We start from the raw sequence: 25,403 nt of genomic DNA on the forward strand, positions 1-25,403 counted from the left end.
GCCCTTTAGACCAATTTATTTTATATCCATTTAAAATATCATCCAACAAAGGACAAAGAAGTTTACAGCTGGGACAAGTACACATAACTCGAGGCATCTGCAGTCCGTCGTGCCCCCTGAATAACAACTTTGCTGCTGAAATTTCTTAAAACTTACCAAACTAAAACAAAAAGCTGAATGATACAAAAGGAAGGATTTCAGTGTAGTCTGTTCTGTCAATTGGCTTTTTTAAAAAAGGAAACACATCTTGTTTCCCCCAGACCAGAAAATAAGCAAGAGCTACATGCAGCAGTATGAGTATTAAGACATTTCTCAAGTCTTCTCAGATGAGTCCAAGGTAGGGATGGGATGGGGGAGAAAACTGACAGAAAAACATTGCTATTGACACCACAACAAACAATAAATTTAGATAATTTAAAAATTAAAAAAAAAAAGGCAAGAGGCAGCATTTCAGCAGCAAAGTGCTCAATAAAAAGTATATTGTATAGGGTAATACACGAAAGTTGGGGTAAGAAGAGGGCAGAAAAAATGGGTCAGCAGGATGGGCGAAGGCCTCAAAGGAAATACGGCGTCGTCGTTCTGGGAGGAATAACACGTTCTGAATCTGGAACTGCCCGGAATAACTTTGGTTCTCTTGTATTTACATCTTTGAAGACCATGATCGAGGCAATATTTCCACAACGATAGCAGTAATTAGGAGCGGACCATACTGTTACCAGCTTCTCATCAAACATAAACTTATAGCCTTCATGCACTAGTTGGTGTGCTCTGCAGATGAGTTTTAAGTTGTTGATATGAACAAACTGCAATTTAGAAAGGTTTTGTTAAGTATTCAGCATATTCTTTTTAAAAATCTATATATATAAGAAATATATATATTTCAACCTATATATATAAGAAAATTAACATTTAAATAAAGTATAATTCCTGTTTCTAAATACAGTTCTCATGGTTCTAAAACCCATTCAGTTACCCCCAATCATTTCAATAAGTTATAGGCAAATAGAGCCACTTTGGCCTGAGTCTATTAAACAGTGTTAGAAATCTGTATAAAAGAATTATATAATCACATAATTAGAAGTTTCTGGAAGAAAAGTGTTCTATAAGTACTATCAGATAGGAAACAAAGATTTTCATGGTTTAATAATGAATATACTTCTACCAATACCCATCATTTACTGAGGGTTTAGTACTGGTCTTGCCAAAATTCTGAAAGAGCTTTATGATCCTTCTTTTGCAATTTAAGGAAACAGAGATTCAGACAGGATAAATAACTTACCTAAGTTATGTTGAACCTACCTCTCTGACTCCATGCTGGATTACTTCCCGATATAAGCTCATCTGTGTGTGTGTGTGTGTGTGTGTGTAGATAGGTGAACCCCAGAAAGTTGCCTATTCCTAATATATACATATGCGTGTATCAAATCATTATGTTGTACATCTAAAACTAATACAATGTTGTATGTCAACGTATCTCAATTAAAAAGATGTATATTAAAAATGTATTTATTTTCAAAAAGTTATCTATCTTGCCCTTGATATCTCATTACTTAATTGCAATATTAGAAAGAAGAGTAACATTTATTTTACACTTATTACCAAGTAGATGCTGAAGGAGGTGCTTTCATTATGTCAACTCATCAAACCATTAAGGAAATACATACATGATAAACTAGACGAGATATCTGATATCCACAAACACCATAGTAAACTAGATTGGAAGTTTGTTATCTACAGCCACCATAGTTCTTTAGGAGTCCATTAGCAACCAACGAACTGCTTTTCCAAAAAAGGTTGGCTTTACCTCATTTGTGACCTTTGCGCCAAAAAGCCAACCTGCTCCTCGAGGACTGATAGCCCAGGTATCCACGTCTTCAGGATCTGACCAGACCAGATCACAAAATGCTCCTTTATGAGGAATTTCCTGATTCCGTTCAATGGTTCGAATTTGATCCAGTGTTTTGATATCAGGAGATAAACCACCATGAACACACAAAATCTGCTCATCTATTAACTAGTAAAAAAGGATAACAAAGAGCTGAACATACATATAATAACAAACTCAGTCACGTATATATTTATTAATGAATGCTAATGGTATCAATATAACAGAGATGGCAATAAAATAAAAATATGCAAAGTGTTATTGGCAAGAAAATACTTGAGGTTTTATAAAGATTTACATAAACTTACAGCTGCTACTGTGAGCATGTCGAAAACTTTGGTACAATATCTCCAGGCATTAGCATTTCCGTATTTGGTTTGGCACTCATCTATAAAAAAAACAGAAGAGTTCACATTAACGAAGTTCTGAATCTGCCCACAAAAATGAAGAACACATCCCATGTTAGGACAACAGAAATTCAGCTTAAAGTAATAATAGAGTAAGAGAGTTCAGCTGATCTTTATAATGACAAAAGGTAATTCAAAATATAAAATCTGAAACTAAAGGGTTATGAAATTAATGTTTTCAAATCTCTCAATATTTGCCTGAAATGTTCTCAAGGAGAACTGATATTAATCTTCTCCCTAGTTCTACTGCCTACCTCCTTCAAAGAACTTCTTGATCTCATTTTTTTAAAACTTTCAACCATATAAAAGTTTTATAGAAGTGGCTATTTTTCTTTTAATGGCTGAGTTCTGTTTCTAATCCCTGACATCTTTGGATTCCCTTGAGTAAGCACACAGCTTTTATATATATAATTTCATACATATGTAAAAGGATATTCATATATCCTTGGTATATCAAATATATGAATATATATATACATATAAAAAGGATATTCATATTCATTCAGCTATGTGTATAACAGCAACTTAAAAATAACTCCAACATCTAGTGTTAAAGGGACTGGTTAAATCAATTATAGGACATCCATACAGTATAACACAATGCAGGCATATAAGTAACATGGATGAAGTAAACAGGTAGGTCACAATATTAAATGAAAAAAGCAGGTATGATCCCATTTTAGTGTGGTATGTGTGTACACACGTATGTATACAACACACACACAAATATATACATAATACAGAATAGATTCTCAAACTTGAGTGGTCAGAACATTCACCTTTAGTAGATTCAAGGGTCCCACCCCAAAAGGTCTGCAGGGGGGGTCCAGCAATCTACATTTTTAACAAGCACCCCAGATGATTCCAATGAGGTAAACTGAGTACTACCCTCTGAGGCACTGATCTGGAAAGATGTACACCGCAAAGTTAAGAGTGGTTCCCTCTCCATGGTAAGATTTTCCACTGACTTGGGGAAGAGGGGGGAATTAAAAGATGAGAAAGTAGAAAAAGATTATCTGTATTTTCTAATTTTACTATAAACACATGTACTTGTGTGGCTTTTTTTCCCAAAGAGGAAAGTAAAACAATGTTCAGAATCAGAGAAACAGAAGGCCTTACCATAAAATCCATACACCTGTGTTATCTGTCTACTCTCATGATTTCCTCGCAAAAGTGTAATACGATCAGGCCATTTAGCCTTTAGTGCAAGAAGGTAAGTGAAGGTCTCCAAACTATAGTAACCTCTGTCTACAAAATCACCCTGTAAAGTAAAAGTTTACAGTTACAAACAATATAATAGCAACAACAGTTTTAAATAATTATACCAAAGTGCACAAACTCCGAGACACAGACCAAAATAACAAAAATGAAGAGTTACACATAGAATTATTTGGAAATTGAGTTTTACAAAAATTTCAAACGGAAGTAAAGAAGCTGTTTTTACTGTATTTGGGCCAATATTAGACCAGTAGGAAACAGCTAAATAGGGAAGTGACCCATAAATTTTCCAAAGGAAAGAGCATAACAGAGGATTCAGAAAAAGTTCAACAGTAATATTACATTCCAAAAGAAAGGTAAGCAAATACGTCCCTTCATAGCAAATGTTTGTGTGTATACATCAATCCACAAATAACAGGTAAAAATGAATGCTCAAAAAAGTCTCATAAAATAACAGTAAATTAAACATTTATGACTTAAACCTGTGGTTCTGGTGTATTTTCCGCCTAGCCATAACTGAGGGCTACAACCCAGTCCTATGTGTGTATACAGCAGTTTACTAAAGCAATTATTCTCAACTAGAGGAAAAGGCAAAAATATAGAAAAGTATAGAATCATCTTTTTATATATTTAAATAGTGATTATCACATGGCAATGAAATTATTATGTAATTTACATGTAATAAAGACAGATCCTTTCCATTTTAAATAAGTACTTGATATCAGTGGTGTTTACATACCATAAATATGTAGTTTGTGTCAGGAACCTGACCTCCAGTTCTGAATAGTTCACAAAGGTCATAAAACTATAAAACAAAGGTGATATATGTTGATTACAAATTCTTGTAAAGGAGTAAAATAATAAATCTGAGAGCAAAATGGGTAAACAAGCAATTAATTAAGAGGACATCAAATTATTTACATTAATAAAAAAATAAAGTGTAAGCAAAACTGTCAAACACACAGCTCCCAAACCTAAAAAAAAAAAAAAGGCATTTAAACAGAGTTCGTAGTTACCAGTAAAGTCATTCCTAGATCATTCATGTTATTAGGTATCCCCTCTCGAATTTCTTTCATACATCTCCCCACCTATCACATGAGAATTTGAATCTTTTAATTTATCAGTTAACTTGTCAATAAGCTAACCTAACCACCCCTCCCCATTTCAGCATCTAAAATGAAATAAGGAAACAAGTGGATAAGAATTTCTTTCAGAGAATGAATTTACATGACACTTTATGTCATGAAGAACAGACCAACCTACCTTCCTCACTCTACTGCTGGAGATGTGTCCCCTTAGGTCCCACAGCTGCGGAGTGTCTTATAAAAAATCAGTAATAAAAAGAACTGTGTATTTCACCATATTCTATTTGACTGAAAACTGGTAGTTGACAAATTGTACATTTGGTAACTTCGGTCAACTAGATTAACCTAATTTAATTCTTAAAGAAAACTTCAGTTTTTCTGAAAAAGGATTTTAGATTAAAGGAATTGACTATATATACTGTACCAACTACAACTAATAATTTCCTACACATTTATCTCTTATACTTGAAAATAAAATTACTACTTAAATTTCTGAGTACAGGAATCTTAGTCACAGTGAACACTGAGTACAGGAATCTTAGTCATAGTGAACAGAACTGAAATGTGAACAACAAAAATAAAGCGCTCCCCTTTATAACAATGTCTCAGAGGACTAAAGAGTTACTACTTGCTTAAACAAAACTTTTCAAAGTTAAAAATAGTATTTTTCTATCTTCTTAAAATTAGCACACAAATAAGTGAAACAAACATTCAATCTCAGCCAAGTGGTAGACTATTATTTTTCCAAAACATTTGCTGTCCATTTCTACTATGTAGAGTCCCTCCCTTTGAAATGAGTCTACTTCCCACTCCCCACACCACAGATATATGTGTGTATGTGTATCATGTCACTTATATATTTTTATATATTTATATGTAAACATACAGTATTAGTAAAAACACACACACACACACATAATCTGTCTCTCTCAGTATAAGTACACGCATACACCTATATATAGAGGGCACCAAAAGAATGACCAAAAAATATATACACATTTTAAGAAAGGAAAAAACTGTATTAAAATTATAATACAATGAACGATGCTAGCATTCATTTGATCAACACCATCTTTTGAGCAAATGTCATACTACACATTGCTACCATAATTCAATTCAACTTCGAAAAGTAATACATAGATAATATCTCTTAAAATGTGTACATTTTTTTGGCACCCCCAATATATGTGTATGTTACTCTGGCCTAGTAATTCCACGTCTCTGATTATATCCTAAAGGCCAAAAAAAAAAAAAAGAGAAAATTTAAATGCTAGGTAACTGTACAGAAAATGTGTTACATCATTTATAATAACAAAAGAAAAAAGCTTCATGACTAACATAGGGAATAGTTTAATAAAGTATCATATAGCAACTCAAGGACTTGGACCTGATGCAGTCATGAATAATGATTATAATGGAAACTATGTAGCAAAATGGAAAAATTATTAGGGAAAAGAATGAACACAAAACTATACCTATAACTACACAATTTTACTATGTAAAACCTGAGTATGTATACACACAAAGTCAGGAAGGGAACATTGAAAAGTTTTAAAGAAGTTGTTTTTATAAAAGTGTAGTAGAAAGGTAAGTTAACTTCAACTTTTCTACTGGTGTTTATAGAAATATGTCCTTGAATAAAAGCTTTATAAGTTTCCATTTACCCTACGCACATTTAATAGACAATCAAAAACTCTGCTTTAGGGACACATAGTTACCACTCCATACTGGAAGTTCTGTCCAAAATTATTTAATATAATACACATTTACCAAGAACATGTGTAGACAATTAACTGTCCTACATTACCAGAAGCCCACCTCATCATTTCACAAATAATTTCTACCATCTATTATACATTTTTCATATCACAGACACTCTGTAAATGTTCTCATTTTAAAACAAAACCAATCCTGAGAAGTCGATTTTATCCAACATTAGAGGTAAGGAAACAGTTGGCTAGCTCAGTAGTTTTTCAACTTTTTTAATTTCAAAACCCATTTGTAGTCTTAAAAATTTGATGGTCCCCAAAAAGCTTTTATGTAGGTTATATCACTCAGTATTCACTATATTACAAACTAAAATGGATGATTTTTTAAAATTCATTTTAATCAAAACTCATTAAATAGTAACACATATTTTTAATAAAAATAAACCATTTCCCCAAACAAAACAAATTTAATGAGAAGAGTGGCAGTGTTTTAGTTTTACAAATCTCTTTAATGTCTGGCTAAACACAACACAGCTGGACTCATAACCTGCCTCCACATTCAACCCATTGGGATTAAAGTAAAAAAACCCAGCTTTCACAGAGATATGGGTTACCAAAGGAAGGAGTATTCTAACTACCTTCAGAGATAATGGTGCATATTCTTCTAATATATCAAAACTCAACAAGTGGTCTTATCATACTCAGATAGATTGGTCTAACACTGAGTGAATAACACATCAGTCATTTGGAAAATGGAAATGACATTGCATTATATAACATCAAAAAACTGTATTTGTTAACACGTTAATATTACCACTCGTCTCATTAGAAGAGTATTTAAGAATTAGAAGCTGTTAACCTCACGGTGGTGAGGCTAAATCAAACTTTCTAAAATTCCAATTTTCACTTGAAAACTCAAAATTTGGCTTTGGCAACAAATATTGTCAATTGTGTTCTTTGACATGACTTCACTTTTGCAAAACTGATTGCCAAATACCCATAGTCATTCATTCTCTCAAATAAAAATAGCATTCCATAAAAAAGAGGCTACTCAGCTCGTGATATGAAGAAGTGCATAAGCCCTTTTCCTTGAGCAAAGCATCTTTCTCTGGTACACAGCAGATGTGCTTCACGCATACTTCCTAGTTCACCACATACAGAAGAATCCACTCAGGGCTGAGTTACAGCTAACATCACTGCTTCATCAAGGACATTCCTAAGGAAACTGGCATTGCATTTCACTGTGCAGGCATGCTGATGAAGAAGAAAATGACCACCAGCAGTCTGGTACCACTCCCCTGACTCATCCTGAGGCACCGGCAGGTTTACCCTCAATTGATTCTGTACCACCTCAGGGACCCTCAAGGATCCAGAGGCCATACTTGAAGAACTTGTGAGCTAACTGAGGTAGCTTCTTAAATAGCTAGTGTGGAGCTAAACCAGGACTTAAACCAAGCTCTGCCTGACACCGAAGTCTACAATCTCCTCTCCGGACGACACTGTTTCAGCAATACAGTCGGCCTTCTTTATCTGCAGATTCCACAGCCTCCAATTCAACATGAATTGAAAATATTCTATTGGTGAGGGTGGGGGGTGTTATTTGCTGCTGACGCGTACCATGTAGTTAGGCGTATGATGACTGCATCTCTATTGAACACGCACACGTGTTTTCTTATCATTATTCCCTAAACGATACAGTATAACAACTATAGCATTTACATTGCATTACGTATTATAAGTAACCTAGATTTAAAGTATATGGGAGGATGTGCATAGGTTATATGCAAATATTATACCATTTAACATAAGGGACTTGAGCATCGCAGGATTTGGGTATCTGTGGGAGGTCCCGGAACCAATCTCTTGAGGACACCAAGGGAGGGCTGTATATGCTTGCTTGCCAACATGCTTATTTATACTCATAACCCAATCTGCAATTCCAGAACTGGTCCAAGGGAAAGACAAGTCCCAAAGGACACATCTTACATTTGATTCAATCAGTTAGCCAATGTTTAGAAGCTCAACTCTCATACTTTTGATCAGCAATTGTTTTAAGGAGTCAAGTACAAGAGAAACAGCATTCACAGTTTAGTGGTAGTCTTCAAATAACATGGGCGACCCTGCACCTAAATGAGTTTAATTATCTTCTCTGTCACTGAGTAGCTGTGAGAGTTTGGGCTAATTCTTCTATCTTTCAGTCTCAGTTTCCTTCTCTACAAAATGATCCGATCTAACTGGACTCCTGAAAAAATTTGTACATGGAATATATTAAAAAGCACTCCGTTAACCCCAAAACACAAGATAAATTATTAGCAAGACTTGTATATTTGACTGAAGGTGTACATAATATAGAACCACAATTTTGTGATTTTAATTAATTCTAGTAGTTTGAAGTTGTCTCTAACTTCCTGATCTTTGATCTTGGCTGTAATTCATATATTGACAAGCTCTTGATAACAGGTAACCCCTCAATTTTAATATTATAACTAGAAGAAAACATTACTTGGTTTACTCCAGCTTTTAGGAATATGTTAAGGCACTGCTTATATTAATATCCTTTATATTAGTAAAATTAAAATGTTTATTATACTTTTGGAGAAAAGTTACATGAAAATGTTAAGATATCCACTCCTAAAATCTACTTTGGAGATCTAAAATTTTAACAGATCACAGATGATGCAATGGGGTTTCTATTTAGAAGCTGATAACATACAGATGTCAATATATTACACTATCAACCATTCAGAGAACAGATTGAAAAGCCAAAAAGAAAAGAGTCCTCTAAGTTGTCAAAATAGGACTTTACTCACTGAGCAGCCTCCCGTCACAACCAATTTCTGCTCCTCTAGGCAGTCATATTTAAGGCAGGGAAATTGCACAGAAGACCGCACGTCCTACTAGCATTCATAAATACTTCACTGTTCACAATGTATTACATGCCTTATAGTCCCAACTCCCTTGCATGCATATAGCAGGCTACGGGTGTTCTCTTCACATTTCATTTCCCTGTAAAAAAAACCCTTACAGATACATAGAAGGTTTCCAACTAGGCTAAACATTGACAGGGTCTAAAGATGCGGTGCGCCCTTTCTGTCACTGCCTTGAAACTCTTAAAAACAAACAAAAACCCAGCAGATGAAAAAAATGAACTAAATCTCTCTTATCCCATTCTAGCAGTGACTTGCTGCGAAATCATGTACCAACAATTTTCTTTCTGAACCTTTGCTATTCTCCTTCCCACTAAAGAAATGATAAATTTCCAACAAAATATGACGAGTGAATAGAATGAATAGAAAATTAGTGCCTAAAACCAAAGCATCTCCTATTAATCATAATAACTACGAGCAGTCCACATTTGTGTTTTATATTTCCCCCTTGTCACAGAGCAACAGTGCTGTATTTTATTCCCTTTGCAAGTATATAATTTCAACAAACTCCATGAATAATTTGACCAGTGATTTTATTCACAGTAACAGGAACCAAGAATCATTAGTGTCACACACAAGGTGGTAATCTAGTCAACCACCAGCTGGGTTTTTGTTTGTTTGTTGCAGCACAAGTGGAAACACACATGGACGATGGACAGTACAAAGCCAAAAATCTGTTCATGAAATTTTACCTGTCCGTGTATGTCTCCACACACTGTGACTGGTGTTGATACTGGCTGGACATTTGACTCTTCCAAGAGGAGATCACAAACATAGTCACATAGCCGCTGTAAGAAGAAAAGACAAAATGTAACTTTTTACTACGATATTAAAACTAATGCCAAAAAGACAAGAACTAATATTTGTGTTGCTTGATAGGAAAGAAACTACCCTTTGATGATTCTGGAATTAGATTTCTGTTAACTTTCACTTTCATCTCATAAAGCCGAAGAATGATACAGTGACTATTCCAAAATGCAAACGCCCTGGCTATACAGACAACAGATTCTAGAGGACACATAATTTTACAAGACCTATAAAATGATGCTTTTCATCAACCAGTGTAAGAGTAAATAATTTTTATAGGAAAAGGTTTTTATCTGCTAGTTTTTAAGTAAACTGCAAACCACCATGCACTTACCACTTGACCCAGCAATTGCACTCTTGGCAGTGAAAATTTATGGTCACATAAAAATCTGTACACAAATGTTCACAGAAGCTTAATTCATAATAGCCAAAAACTGGAAATAAATCAGATGTCTTTCAACAAATGAATAGCTAAACAAATTGTGGTACATTCATACCACAGAATACTATTCAGCAATAAAAAGAAACAAACTACTAACATACAACAAAATAGATGAATATCAAGAGATTTATGCTGAGTAAAACAAAAACCTATCCCAAAAGGTTACATACTGTATGATTCCATTTTATAATATTCTTGAAATGACAAATTTATAGACATGGAGACCAGAATAGTGGCTGCCAAGGGTTCAGGAGTTAGGGGCAGCAGGAAGGAAATAGATGTGGTTGTAAATGGACATGAGGAATCACTGTGGTGATGGAACTGTGTCTTGAATGTGCTTCTGGATACATGAGATGCAGATATAATAAACTCGCATACACCTAAACACACACACACATAGACACACACACACATATGAGTAGAAGTAAAACTGGAGAAATGTGAACAAGACTGTGTCAATGTCAATACCCTATTGAGGTATTTGTACTATAGTTCCACAAGATGCTACTACTGGGGAAAACCTGGATAAGGTGATACGGGATCTCTTGGTATTATTTCTTACAATTGCATATAAATCCTCAGTCATCTCAAAATAAAATTAATTACAAAATGCAAATCTAAAGTTGAGGAGTCACTCTTTTTAAAAACAACTCAATGTTTGCATTTTAATAATATTTGTCCTCTGAAAGCACTCAAATCAAAGCATTTCACAGAAGGAAAATGATCCTCACAACTGCGCTCTAGGAATGGAAGTGTAGAGTCCTGCTACACATAGAGAACCAGAGGGGAACCTTCCTCCCATCTGAGACCAGGTTATGCTACAGCCAGCGGCCCCGGTGGATTTTATGATCAGTCTGCCAAGAAAGGAGAAATTAAACTACACAAGCATAATGAAATGATTTTAAACATTAAGGAATCTAAATGCTACAATTTAGTTAAATATTAGACACACATTTTAACAGTTACAGCTATAATACTTTACTTGGAGTTCAAGAAATGAGCCTTAAAGACTTTTCTTAGAAGTTGTGGAAAAAAGGAGGAACTAGTAAGAAACTGACTGCATGGCGAGGCACAGCAGAAACCATTAGGGACTGAGGTATTCTGGAAGACCAGGGAAAAAATGTTTCAAAAGAGGAGTGATCAACTGTGTTCAATGCGGCTGGAAGGTCAAATTTTGGAGAAAGTGTCGAGGACAGAGAAGGAATTTATTCCCAAACCAAAAAGTACCAATCTCGGAATATATTATACTCTAAGACAGAAAACTGGTATACGAAGTAATATCATGACATAATTCAGAAGTTATGAGCACAGCCTTTGAAGTTAAAGAGATCAGAGATCAAATATTAGCTTTACTTCTTACTATCTATACTTAGTATATTACCTGTTACTTAGCTGTGTAAGCCTGAGCAAGTTATCTGATCTCTCTGTGCCTGCTTCCTCATCCACAAAATAGAGATACTTACCTGGGGATAGTGCGAGGATTAAATAAGACAGTGCATGCAAGTGCTCTGCAAAGTTTTACACACACACACACATACACAAGTGTCATACACTCAGCCCACTACATTATAAACATACCCTGAATTATAGGATATGACCGAGAAGGGTATACATCAAACCACAGCAGCAGCTGCTCAAACAAAAGAAAATCCACTTCTATCTTTATTCCTTTTACTTTTTAAAAAAGCATAAAAAAAATGTACTCTTGGTAGAAGAAAACATAGATGTGTTGGCAAGTTATTCTATATATTTTTCTGTAGTTACTGCATTTCTTTAAAAAAAACAATTTTATTTTGAAACTAGAAAACAGCACTAAAGGAAAAAAATGCAAGATGCAGAATCATATATATACTACTTCTCATATTAAAGAAAAACACACACACACACATATGCACACACGTACATACACTCACTTGCTTGTATTTACTTGTACATACCTAAACTGTTGTTTCTGGAAGGATCCATAAGAAACATAATACTGGCTACCAATATGAGGAAAGGAATTGGATTAAGAAAGAATTAACATTTACAGCCTTTTATACTTTTTAAGTTTGAAACCCTATCAATGTATTACCTATACAAAAACTTATGAAAAATATATTACCAGAAAGAATAGTCCTTCCATCCTTCCAACAGATGATGCTGGGACATCTGGATTTCATAAGCGAAATAATGAAGTTGGACCCCTACCTCACACCATATACAAAAATCAATTCAAAATGGATCAACACCTAAATATAAGAGCTAAAACTATAAAATTCTTAGAAGAAAACATAGGGGTAAATTCTTATGACTTTGGATTTGGCAATGGAATCTTAGATGTATCAACAAAAACACAAGCAATAAACAAAAAAAATACACTGGACTTCATCAAAATTAAACATTTGATGGCACCACGGAAGTGATGAGACAACTGGCAGGTTGGGAGAAAATATTTGGAAATCGTATATCTAATAGGGGCTTTATACCCAAAATATATAAAGAACTACTACAACTCAACAACAAAAAAGACAATTAACCCAATTTAAAAATGGGCAAAAGACTTGAATAGACATATCTCCAAAGAAGATATACAAATGGCCAACAAGCACATGAAAAGATGCTCAATATCATTAGTCATTAGGGAAATAAATGCAAATCAAAACTACATGGGATACCACTTCACACATTCTAGGAGGGCTGTAATTTTTTAAAAATGGAAAATAGGTTTACCAAGGATCTAGAGAAATTGGAACTCTCATACATTGCTGATAGGAATACAAAATGGTGCAGCCACTATGGCAAAGAGTATGGCAGTTCCTCAAACACTAAGCATAGAATTACCACTTGACCCAAGAAGTCTACTTCTGGGTATACACCCAAAAGAATTGAAAGCAGTGAAAGTATCAGATATTTGTATACAAATGTTCTCTGCAGCATTATTCACAATAGACAAAATGTGGAAATAACTCAAGTGTCCATCAACAGATGAATGGATAAACAAAATATGGTACATCCATATAAGGGAATATTATTCTGCCATAAAAAGAATGAAGTACTCATATATGAAGTACTGCCACAATGTAGATGAACCTTAAAAACACTGTGTTAAAATAAACCAGTCACAAAAGGCCACATAGTATATAATTCCATTTATATGAAATATCCAGGATGGTCAAATCCATTGAGATAGAAAGTAAATTAGTGGTGGATCAGGGCTGAGGTTTGGGGTAGGAAGAAATGGTGAGGTACTGTTCATGGGTATGGAGTTTCTCTTTGAGCTACTGAAAACATTCTTACATTGATTATGGTGATGGTTCCACAACTCTATGAACATATTAAAACCCACCAAATTGTACTCCTTAAAAGTGAATTTTATGATATTTGAATTATACCTCAATAAAGCTGTTGTTTTTTTTAATTATATTACCTGTTAATAATAATTACCACCTCGACCACAGCCACTCAATCTATTGTGGATAGAGGTAACTGTCCTTCCAGTCAGTTTCAAAAGATCAGTGTTGTACAGCATCCTATTAGACCTGGGATATATAATTTTTTAATTATTTTTATAGTAATTAGTTCCCAAAGTTTACAACCTATAATTTGCATTTTTTTAAACCCTAACTCACTTCCCTGTAGCTTACTTAAGGTTAGTTCCAAAGAAGAGGTACGCTATGTTTGGCCTGTATTTTTTTATAGTCCTTCATTCCCACCTCCCTTCTCATCTTGCCAGAATAAAGCGCACTAGTCTTTTTAGTTAGCTTCATAAAGTAGCAATATTTTGAAAATATTTTTCTATACAATTTTTAAAATAATATAGTGATGTTTTTAAAGTACTTATCTCAGAACCTCACCCACCTCTGTTAGATGCAATGCCTTACTCGAATAATATTTGGAATATTTTTTCAAGTACACTCACCAAAACTTCAAAGAGAATTCCACCAAAGGCATCTGTAGAAGTGCTTTGCTGTAATTTGTGCAAGAGCAGGTAGAGTTCTCTGTTGCCATGAGGCACTTGTCTTCTCCATACTTCCTTTCAGATTTCACATCTTTTAAGAAGAGGCCTGGGCCGGCCCGGTGCTCAGGCAGTTGGAGCTCTGTGCTCCTAAAGCCAAGGGCTGCTGGTTCAATTCCCTCATGGGCCAGTCAGCTCTCAACCACAAGGTGGCCGGTTCGATTTCTCAACTCCCGCAAAGGATGGTGGGCTGCGCCCCCTGCAACTAAGACTGAACATGGCACCTTGAGCTGAGCTGCAGCTGAGCTCCCAGCTGGCTCAGTTGGTTGCAGCGTGTCCTCTCAACCACAAGGTTCCCGGTTCAACTCCCACAAGGGATGGTGGGCTGTGCCCCCTGCAACTAGAAACGGCAACTGGACCTGGAGCTGAGCTGTGCCCTCCACAACTACCACTGAAAGGACAACAATTTGACTTGGAAAAAGTCCTGGAAGTACACACTGTTCCCCCAATAAAATACTGTACCCGTTCCCCAATAAAATCTTTAAAAAAAGAAAAAAGAAGAGGCCTAATTTCCATCAGTGAAGATCAGAGCCCATCCCATGAATTACAATTTGAAAGTTTCCCCCAATTCATCCTCGGCCACAAGCCACCAAAGAAGCTCATCTCCCATTCTTCCTTCCACAATGCATCTCTGGGAGAGAAAAGTTCTCTATTTCCTACAATGTTGATCTTTCCACTTGCTCACTCTCAGGAAACTGCTGGTTACTTGTAAATTTGAAGGTTCCAGTGTTTACACCCCTCTAAAGATCAATTATGAAAATGTTACCCAAACAAACTTACTATAAACTCCACCCTGAATTGTACTGCCCTGCTTTCCCAATTGCCTTTTTCCCCAAACTGCACTTTAATGTCATTGCCATCAACCTGTAATAAGGGACATTACAGGAAACAGTCCTCTACAGAGCCTGTCACTGTGTAGACTATAAATAAGCTGTTATTAAACAGTAGCCTTCAAGGGGGACCCAGGGGAGGAATGTCTCTTTGCTCCCTCTTTCAGGTACAGACGTGATTTCCTTGAGAAGCGTGTTTTTACCATTTTACAGACTCTGGATTTTTTTGGGGGGATGTGGGGGAATATAGGGAACAGTGTGATTTTCCAAGACCCAACAGCTCCATGTCAACTCGTGTTTTTTTTTTCAATCTAGTTGTAGGGGGCGCAGCTCAGCTCCAAGTCAAGTCGTTTTGAATCTAGTTGTGGAGGGCGCAGCTCACTGGCCCATGTGGGAATTGAACCGGCGACCTTGGTGTTATGAGCACTGCGCTCTAACAACTGAGCAAACCGGCTGCCCCTGGATTTTTAATTGATCAGTTTCCACCTTGCAGTAGGCTCCTAGAAAGCTTAAGGCCTAATCTCAAAAACATGGTCATCATAGCTTTTATTTCACATACTATTCATTCTTTCTTTTTCTGTTAACTCCATCTTAGTTTCCTATTCTTTATTTTCTCTGTCTCCTTTTTCTTACTTATTCTGAATATAATTTATCTTGCTATATTGAATGCATCTTTATAAACCACTATATCCTTTTGGAACAAAGTGAGTTATCATTTAATTAACATTTTGACACTAATCACAGCACAGATTCCTGAGGGAGTCCATGGTTCCCATATATGAATAAGCCAGAATCTGCACCCACACATGACTCGCTCTCCTAGCCTGTAATGCCTCCAGAACTGCAAGTCTCTCCTGGTGACTGCCCCACACTCGCCGTTCTGATCTGGAAGTAACAGCAGATTATAAGATAAAGAGCCTCATTGTGAAACCCTGCCCATCTCAAAGGCTAGTAGTGAGTGTCTAGAGAACACATGTAAACCACTCAGGCAGCATCTTTAACCTGAGGCCAGGCACACTAACTCGAGTAAAGTAACAGCTGCCTCCTGTAACCGCCACTGCCGCAGTCCCAACTAAGGATTTAGCGCTACATCTCTAAGCCAAAGCCACTGCCTCTCATCTCGCCAGTTCAGCAGTAGTTTACAAGTTCGTATCAAGCAAACACAAAAATGAGAAATCTATGAAATCTCAGTGCAAACTCTACACATGCCAGCCAACCACACACAGCGGCCTCCCAGAGCCCTGCCTGCCGTGGAGAGGCTCCTAGAACGGCTTGTAGGCAGGCAGTGTGGTTTCTCTTACTGCTCCAGTACAGGCACTCTGGCAAGATTCTCAATCTTACCCCATGAGGGCAAATTCCAGCCATCTCTCTCCATGATGCCCAATTAATTCCTAATCCTTGAACAAGCAGGGTTCATAGCGCCCATTCTTAGGAGACTCTATTTCCCTCCTCTACCTTTTCCTCAAGATACCATTCTGTTCTCTGCTCTGCTTCTGTCCCCGTTCCTTCTCTGTCCCGCAAATACACTGGGTTTTAAATTTTTTTAATTTTTATTAGGGAATACTGGGGAACAGTGTGTTTCTCCAGGGCCCATCAGCTCCAAATCGTTGTCTTTTAATCTAGTTGTGGAGAGCGCAGCTCAGCTACAAGTCCAGTCACCATTTTCAATCTTTAGTTGCAGGGCACAGCCCACTATCCCATGTGGGAATTGAACCAGCAACCTTGTTGAGAGCTCGAGCTCTAACCATCTAAGCCATCCGGCCGCCCCTCCTGCGGCTCAGCGGCAGCTCATTGTCTTCAATCTAGTTGTGGAGGGTGCAGCTCACTGGCCCACATGGGAATCGAACCAGCAACCCTGTTGTTCAGAGCTCAAGCTCTAACCAGCTGAGCCATCCGGCTGCCCCGATTTTTGTAATTCTTTGTTTAGATGATCTTGCTGTTTAAAACATACTATTTCCTGTATTTACTTTTACATACTAATATGTATAAAATATCCTTAAGAAATAAAAATGGGGTGACCAGTTGGCTCAGTGATTAGAGCGCAGTGCTCACTAACATCAAGGCCGCCGGTTCGATTCCCACATGGGCCAGTGAGAAACAAGGGCTTGACTTGGAGCTGAGCTGCGCCCCCCACAACTAGATTGAAAAGAAACAACTTGACATGGAGCTGCTGGGTCCTAGAAAAACACACAGTTCCCCAATATTCCCCAATTAAAAAAATAAAAAATAAACAGAAATAAAAATGTATCTAAAATTACATTTTACACAGCCTTTGTATAGAGTCTCTACTATAATACAAATCACTGGGAATGAGGAATAGGAATCCAAGATGACAACGATATTCACACCCTTACAGTCCAGAAGGAAATATTTCTATGTTCAGTCTAAACCAAAGTTTCTCAACCACGACACTACTACTGATAACTGTGTTTGTTGTGGGGGGCTTCTGTCCTGGGTGTTATAGGACGTTTAATATCTCTGGCCTGCACACCCACTAGAGACTCATAGCAACCCTCCAGGTGTGACAATCAAAAATGTCTCCAGACATCACAAAATATCCTCTGGAATGCAAAATCACCCCCAGCTGAGAACCATTGGTCTAGACTTTTCTGAGTGTAATACTATAGAATAGCATCTGGAGTACATATAACAATCAATAAACATTTGTTAACTAACTGATCTGTGTATCCACGTCTTCTGAATATCTCTACCTCAATGTCTTGACTTGGTAGCATCTCAAATTCGGTACATTCCAAACCAAACCCCCTTGCATTCCTTAATCTATAGTATTTACTAAGTGATCCATGCCAAAAACTAAGATTACACTGAAATCTTCCCTCTCCCTCATACTCTAGACCTACTCTGTCAACAGGTTTTATTATGCCGTCTTCATTTCCTTTTAGACACCAGAATCACTTGTTACTTCAAGCTCTCATGTCACCTGGCCTATTGCTTCTATGTATGACGTTTTTGTCCCATTCCAATCCATGGGCCACAATGCTGTCATAATATTTCTAAAATCTACTGTCTTCCTTAAAAATTTCTCATGCTACCGTTAGTTAAAGAACTCTTTTTCTTGGCACCTCAGCCTACCACACTGAAGTGTATAATTTGATTTGTATATTCCTATTTCTATTAAATGCATTCCTTTCAGTTATGAAAAAAAAATCGCTCAAGGGCACTCTTCTGTCTATGGCAGTGTTTCCCAAACTCCAATCAGATACCATCATTCATTATGATTTTGACATATTCCTATCACATATAAGAATATATTTCTGTAAGAGTTTTCTTTGAATCTTCTTTTCTTTTTAGCCACATTTTAAACAAAGTCACAGTATGATGTGCTTTTCCCTAAAATATAAAAACATTCCAAAGGGTTTATCCATGTACCACCTGAAAAATAAACATCTTAGTTTATCGGCCTAGTCTTCCATGATTTTGTCCTCTGCCTGTCTTCCCAGCACCACCTCCGGCCAAACCAAACTGCCTCAAGTTCCCTGAATCGGCCACGTTGTTTCACATTAAGCTATATCATTGCACATGGTATTTATTCTGTTTGCATGTTCTTTCCTTCCTGTTTTGTCTACCTGAACAAACTGCTCATCCACCCATTGCTCCTCCTTTGTGAAACCATCTCTGGCTCCAGAGTTAGATGCTGTTTTTTCTGTGTTCCCCAATATCCTCGATAGCCCTCTATTTCAGCACCTATCACACCATGCTAAGATCATTTGTTTACCTTTTTATCTCCTTACTACACTGAGAGGGCAGAGAGAAGTATGGATTCCACCTCTGGCACCCACAGAAAACAGGACTAGACAGGGGAAACATTTAAATGTTTGCTGTAAAGCAGAATGCAGTTTGACTTAACAAACCTTCACTGATTGTTACATACAAGACGGTGTTCTAAGACTGGAGAATACAAAAATAAACAAGATATGATCCTGAACCTCAAGAAGCTTGTAGTCTAATGGTGGAGACAGATTTGCTATCATACAAGACAGAACACTGTAAGTGGTAAAATGGAGCAAAAGTGCTATGAGGCAAAGGTCAGTATAGAAAAGAAAGAATAGGAATTTTTTTTCTCAAATAAATGGCATTTAATTTTTTAAATTTTTTCAAATTAAAAAAATATTTTTCAATTACAGTTGACATTGAACATTAGTTTCAGGTGTACAGCATAGTGGTTAGACAGTTATGTAACTTATGAAATGATCTCCCCCCTCCCCAGCGTAGTACCCACCTGGCACCACACACAGTTATTATATTATTATGGACTATATTCCCTGTGCTGTACTTTACCTCCCTGACTACTTTGTAACTGCCAATTTGTACTTCTTAATCCCTTCACCTTTTTCACCCAGCCCCCTAACTTCCCTCCCATCTGGCAACCATCAGTTTGTTCTCAGTATCTATGAGTTTGTTTCTATTCCGATTCTTCGTTTATTTTGTTTTTGAGATTCCACATATTAAGTGAAATGATACAGTATTTTGTCTTTCTATGACTTATTTCACTTAGCATAATACCCTCTAGGTCCATCCATGTTGTTGCAAATAAATAATAAGGTTTCACTCTTTTTTATGGCCAAGTGATATTCCATTGTATATATATACCACATTTTCTTTATCCAACTGTCTATCGATGGACACGTAGGTTGCTTCCACATCTTGGCTGTGGTATATGAAATGTCCTTCCTTATCTCGTTATCACCTTTGTTTTGAAGTCTATTTTGTCTAATAAAAGTATTCTTACCCTGGCTTTTTTTTTCATTTTCATTTGCATGAAATAACTTTTTCCATCTTTCACTTTGTCTATGTGTATCTTCCAATCTGAAGTGTTTGTCTTGCAAGCAATGTATCGGTCTTATTTTCTTCTCCATTCAGCCATATTACATTTTTTGATTGGAGCATTTAATCCATTTACATTTAAAGTAATTATTGATAAGTATGTAGTTATTGCCATTTTATTATTCACATTTTTTGTATTTTTTTTCCCTTCTTAAAGAAGTCCCTTCAACATTTTTTGTAATACTGGTTTGGTGATAATGAACTCTTGTAATTTTTCCTTGTCTGGGAAGAAAGGAATTTTTTTTTCTTTTTCTTTTTTTTAAGATTTTATTGGGGAACAGGACATTATTGGGGAACAGTGTGTACTTCCAGGCCTTTTTTCCAAGTCAAGTTGTTGTCCTTTTAATCTTAGTTGTGGAGGGTGCCATTCAGCTTCAAGTTGTTGTCCTTTCAGTCTTAGTTGTGGAGGACGCAGCTCAGCTCCAGGTCCAGTTGCCGTTGCTAGTTGCAGGGGGCGCAGCCCACCAACCCTTGTGGGAGGGAGTCGAACTGGCAATCTTGTGGTTGAGAGCCCACTGGCCCATGTGGGAATCGAACCGGCAGCCTTCGGAGTTAGGAGCATGGAGCTCTAACCGCCTGAGCCACGGGGACGGCCCAAGAAAGGAATTTTTAATAGCAAATGAATTCAGGCACGTACTCTGCTGAGTCACTGGCAAAAATCACTTAATCCTCATCAAGTCCTGGCTTTAATATCTATTCTGCCTATCACAAGGACTGTGTAAATGACAGAATGAACATGAAGGTGCTCTGAAAACCAAAAGAAGCTATGTAAATTCTAATTACTGCTAGTCAATTCTGACTGTGGAATCTAGGAGCCTTGCATGGAGAAAGTGGCATCTAAGCTAGAGCTCAAAAGGGACACGGAGGGGGCTGTATTGTGAAAACATTAAGTGGTAGTTAAGGATGTGAACCCTGGAGCCAGACTGCCTAGGTCTGAATCCCAGCTCTGCCACTAACTTACCAGCTGTATGACTTTGGAAAAGCGACTTAAGCAGCCTGTGCATCAGTTAGCTGTCTGTAAAATGGGGCAAATATTAGTACCCAACTCAAAGAGTATTAAGTAAGTTAATATTTGTGCTATGTACATATTAAATAAATAGGTGAAAGAAACAGACTGAACAGAAGTAAAGAAGCAGGGAAGTACAGGGCATGTTGTCAGAAGATGGTAGTCCAATATGCTTAGTTAGAATGGAAGGTAAAAAGAAAGGTGATGAATTGCAGGATATACCTAAAAATGCATGCTATTTGCCATCCTAAAAAAACTATCAACTGTATCAGAAAGAGCCCTGCAGAAGGAAGTTTTCTAACCTAATTCATGGATTAGCTGGACATTCTCAGGCAGATCATAACTGTACAAAGCGCAGTTCCCCCCTCAGTAAAGTAAGGAGGGTACAGAATTAGATGAACTCCGATTCCCTCTGAGCTCTGAAATCCTAGGAAATGGACTGGGGAATCGTTACAGGTGTGCACTGTCCTATCTGATACCTACAACCACAAGTAGCTATTCAGCACCTGAAATGTGACTGGTCTGAATTGCGATGTGTCATAAACATAAAATATATACCATATTTCATAGACTTAGTACAAAAAAGGGCAAAATATTGCATTAGTAATTTTATATTGATTACATGCTGAAATTAGGTTAAATAAAATATTTAGGTTAATAAATTAGGTTAATAAAAATTACTAAACTTAATTTCACCTGTTCCTTTTTAGTTTTTAAAAATGTGACAATTTGAGGCTCACACTCTGAACATTTGATTTCTACTAGACAGCACTGTTATAGACTATTTTCAGAAGACATAGGAAAATGTGACTCTGTGGCCAAAGAGACAAACAAAATGCAAAGCATTATCAAAAAGAGTCTTGAAAACACAAAAACACTCTTCTGGCCCTATATAAAACCATGGTGTGTCCCTCAGTCCTGTACTGTTTAGTTTTCCTTTCAGTACTTGAAGAAAGATACAACGCAAAACAAAACTCAAGTAAACAGAATGATCAATAAGATAGGCAATAAGGTGAGTAACAAGACTCACAGGCATGTATGGAAGGATACAAGTACAGGAGCATAAAGACTACAATATGTGATAAGAATCGATAAAATCAGATAGAGGCTGAATGAGAAGGTATTAAAGGCTGTTCAACAAATGTCATAAAAAAGCCAGGGAGAATTCTTTGAACCTTTATGGAGGCATTTCAGACAGAGGTACAACTGTGCAGAGCAGGTAGCCTTATATGAAAAACTTAGGAGATGGCTCAGACTAAACATAAAAGTGAGTTCCAAAAAAAATTACATTAACAATTAATCCATAAAAGTGGTTACTATGGAATCACACAATTCCTTGTGTTGCATCTCTGAGACAGACACTAGTATTCTCCAACCCCTACCATGGTAACTCTCTTTGGTTCCTCAGTGAAAAAAAACTGTACACCAACTCAGTGTGCAATTTCTTTGCTTACATGTCACCTTTAAGAACTATCCAAGAGATCAGACAATCTCCAACTTATAAAACCCATCCCCTGCCAAAGTATTTAAGTTGAAGTATTCAGTGAAACAGTCTTTTATCATTCATTCTTCCACTTGATCAGATCAGTCTACCTATGTCTTCTATGATCAGCTCTGAATCCTTATGGATGAGAATCACATGAGCTCTTTTTAAAGAAAGGGTATGCTTTGGTCCACTCACTTTTATAGTTCATTCTTATTCCTGCGAAACAGTTACGAAGATTCGATTGTGTACTAGTGACATGACCACTTACAATTTAGGTGTAGAGAAATCATGATTAGATCTAGAGCATCTTATACATTTAGTATTTTACTTAGTACCTCCAACTTAAAGTCAATTTAAAACACACTGAATTTCTGCCTTTTCTACCAGAACAAATCTTTTCCATAATGATCATTACGTGATCCCAGTGATTTCTTTTCTTCCTCTTACAGAATCTTTTATTTTGGCTTTAAAGCCTTAGAAAAGGTACTCCTGGAATACTTTCTTGGACTGCCTAATTTTAGTTTGCACTTCATGCCAAGAAGAAACAAAATTAAATTTCTTTAAATACACCAGAGATGAGCATACATCACAAGCAAATTAATCTGATAAAAATATTTCCAAGACAAAGAAGAAAAGCCTCCCCTTATTTAAAAAAAAATTCAGAATTTTTCCCTCAGTAGATTTTTTTAAATTTATTAATAACTAGATACATGCTAAGTATACGCCAATTGTGTTGCAAAGGGAAATGAAATGGTTTAAGAACTATTTTTCCTTAAGGTTGGAAGGAACTCTAACGTTTATCAAACTAAGAGGTCTAAAGAAAATCCAACTGATGTATCATCCAAATAATTTCAATATCAATTTCAAGTTAATATCAAGACACATTTTCATAATAAGCAACATTTTACTAATTATAAACACAAAGCTTAAAACTGCTTTACAGATGCTAAAGAATAGAAAATTTCACATCAATTCACTGACAAAAAAACAATAACTTCACCCATGGGATTAACAATGTTACCAAAAGATGTCTGGTTAGATTTCCATGAACTGGATACCAGTGTTGGTTGTATCCTTGTTTCCTTAAAAAGCATATAGCAGAAAGAAGCCACAAAGGACTCAGATGAACATGAAAGCTGCATTTCTACTAATACTGGCTTTGTCCTCCTTTTAATTAAATTATCCTATTCGTATATGTGCTGCCGAAGCGAGCACTAAATTATCCTATTAAAAAGGGGGACATGCACAAGAATGACTCCCCTATCATATAGCATATATTTACCTATAAGTACAATAAGTTACATTAAGGTCCTTTGGCCTTCAAGATTTTGCATACTTTTTGACTGACATTAAACATCAACTTCCTGCATCAAAAGGGCAAAACAAAAAAACCAGTAACATCTTCCTTAAAAGAAAAAAATTCACGGACAAAGATGAATTGCTTTAAACCCACAGCTTAAAAGTATAAAAAAAAATTCATAACTACACAGTTTACCCACTTACCACATACAAACCAAAGTTAACTGAAAAAAATAAAAGACAGTAGCCCTACTAACCGCTATATGCTGCTGACACCTAAACACCGGTTTTAACAAACGCACAGAAATAGAAACACTTGTCAAAGACTGACGTTTATTCCTTTACCCACACATACTTTACTGTTACTTGGACTTGGCAGTAACAAAAAACTCGCCTCCTTTAGTAAACCAAAAAAATGAAATATTGGGTTAAGAAAGGATTATGGAGAAACACCTTAAAGGACAGAAAAGTATTTGTATTTATTGAGGGCCTACTAAATTACCCACTTATATTAGTTTTACCCACTTAAATTAGCTCAACAACATACTTGCAAATGGAATTCATATCTGAGCTGGCAGAAGAAAACCAACACTCCTGAAAAGCAGCTGGGAGGAGTGGTAGGAAAAGAGGGACGACTTGACGTTTTCCCGCATCACCACCAAACCGCTCCCGCCCACCGTCTTCCAGTCCTCAGGAACCCAAACACGCTGACTGAGGACGCGTTCCGGAGGCCGGCGGCATCTCCTGTCATTCGCCAGCCACCCAGACCTCCTGTCATATTTGGGGGGATGACCCATTCCGAGGGCACTGCCTGCTGGGGCTCGGTTCGGACTCCGGAAGACCGGAGATGGAGTTAGGGGCGAGAAGACTTCTGTTCCAAGCACAGCTGTGAGGGCTCAGTGCCCCGGGACACCCGAAAGCCAGGGGGGATAACCCTGGGACAGAGGCCGCGACATCCCTCAGGATCCCCACTACGGAACTGGGACAGCATTCGGGGGACTATGGCTCCGCTCCCTCCGCTCTCCGCAAGAAGGCAAGTCGGAACGGGTCGCTCAGCACTGCGTCAGGCCCTCCATCGTGACGGGACGGGATGCTGGCGGGGGTCCGGGGTAGAGAAGGGCGGGCCGGCGGGCGCCCCACTGCCGGAAGGGGCGAGCCCGCCAGCAGCGCTCCCGCCCCGACCGGGCTCACCTTCAGGTCGTTCTCCGGTAGGTACTTGCACAGCCGCGCTATCTCCACATACTTGTCCAAGTCTAGGGGCGCCATTTTAGAAATAACAAGCCCGGACGGCGGCGGCGGCGGCGGCGGCTGGAGTATCGGCGGCAGCGGCAAAGGCCGAAGCCGGAACTCTTCCTACGTCACGTCCGGCCCGTGAGAGGCATCTGCGCAGCGGCGTAAAGCTTGACCCGATTCTCCCCGCTGCTTCGGCACGCCCCGATCCTTCTCCCGCTGAACGCAGG

The 25,403-nt window shown here is 37.4% G+C and overlaps 1 protein-coding gene across 1 annotated transcript; it reads right to left on the reverse strand.

The window, feature by feature from the left end:
* On the reverse strand, positions 1–25,371 carry PPP6C (protein phosphatase 6 catalytic subunit). The gene is made up of 7 exons (XM_033122386.1): positions 25,135–25,371; positions 9,924–10,019; positions 4,250–4,315; positions 3,412–3,553; positions 2,194–2,273; positions 1,805–2,014; positions 1–803 (listed from the first exon to the last, which is right to left on the reverse strand). Exons 1-7 carry the CDS (start codon positions 25,207–25,209, stop codon positions 555–557), a joined length of 918 nt encoding a protein of 305 aa, XP_032978277.1. The 5' UTR covers positions 25,210–25,371; the 3' UTR covers positions 1–554.
* Positions 25,372–25,403: the final 32 nt, after the last annotated feature.

This window comes from Rhinolophus ferrumequinum, chromosome 12, assembly GCF_004115265.2.
Source record: "Rhinolophus ferrumequinum isolate MPI-CBG mRhiFer1 chromosome 12, mRhiFer1_v1.p, whole genome shotgun sequence".
NCBI lineage: Eukaryota > Metazoa > Chordata > Mammalia > Chiroptera > Rhinolophidae > Rhinolophus > Rhinolophus ferrumequinum.

Coding starts and splice junctions, on each gene's coding strand:
- PPP6C (XM_033122386.1), bottom strand. CDS start 25,209: ATGGCGCCCCTAGACTTGGACAAGTATGTGGAGATAGCGCGGCTGTGC. Junction 2,015..2,193: donor ACATGCTCACAGTAGCAGCT/GTAAGTTTATGT, acceptor CTTTTTTACTAG/TTAATAGATGAGCAGATTTT. Junction 804..1,804: donor GCGCAAAGGTCACAAATGAG/GTAAAGCCAACC, acceptor TCTAAATTGCAG/TTTGTTCATATCAACAACTT.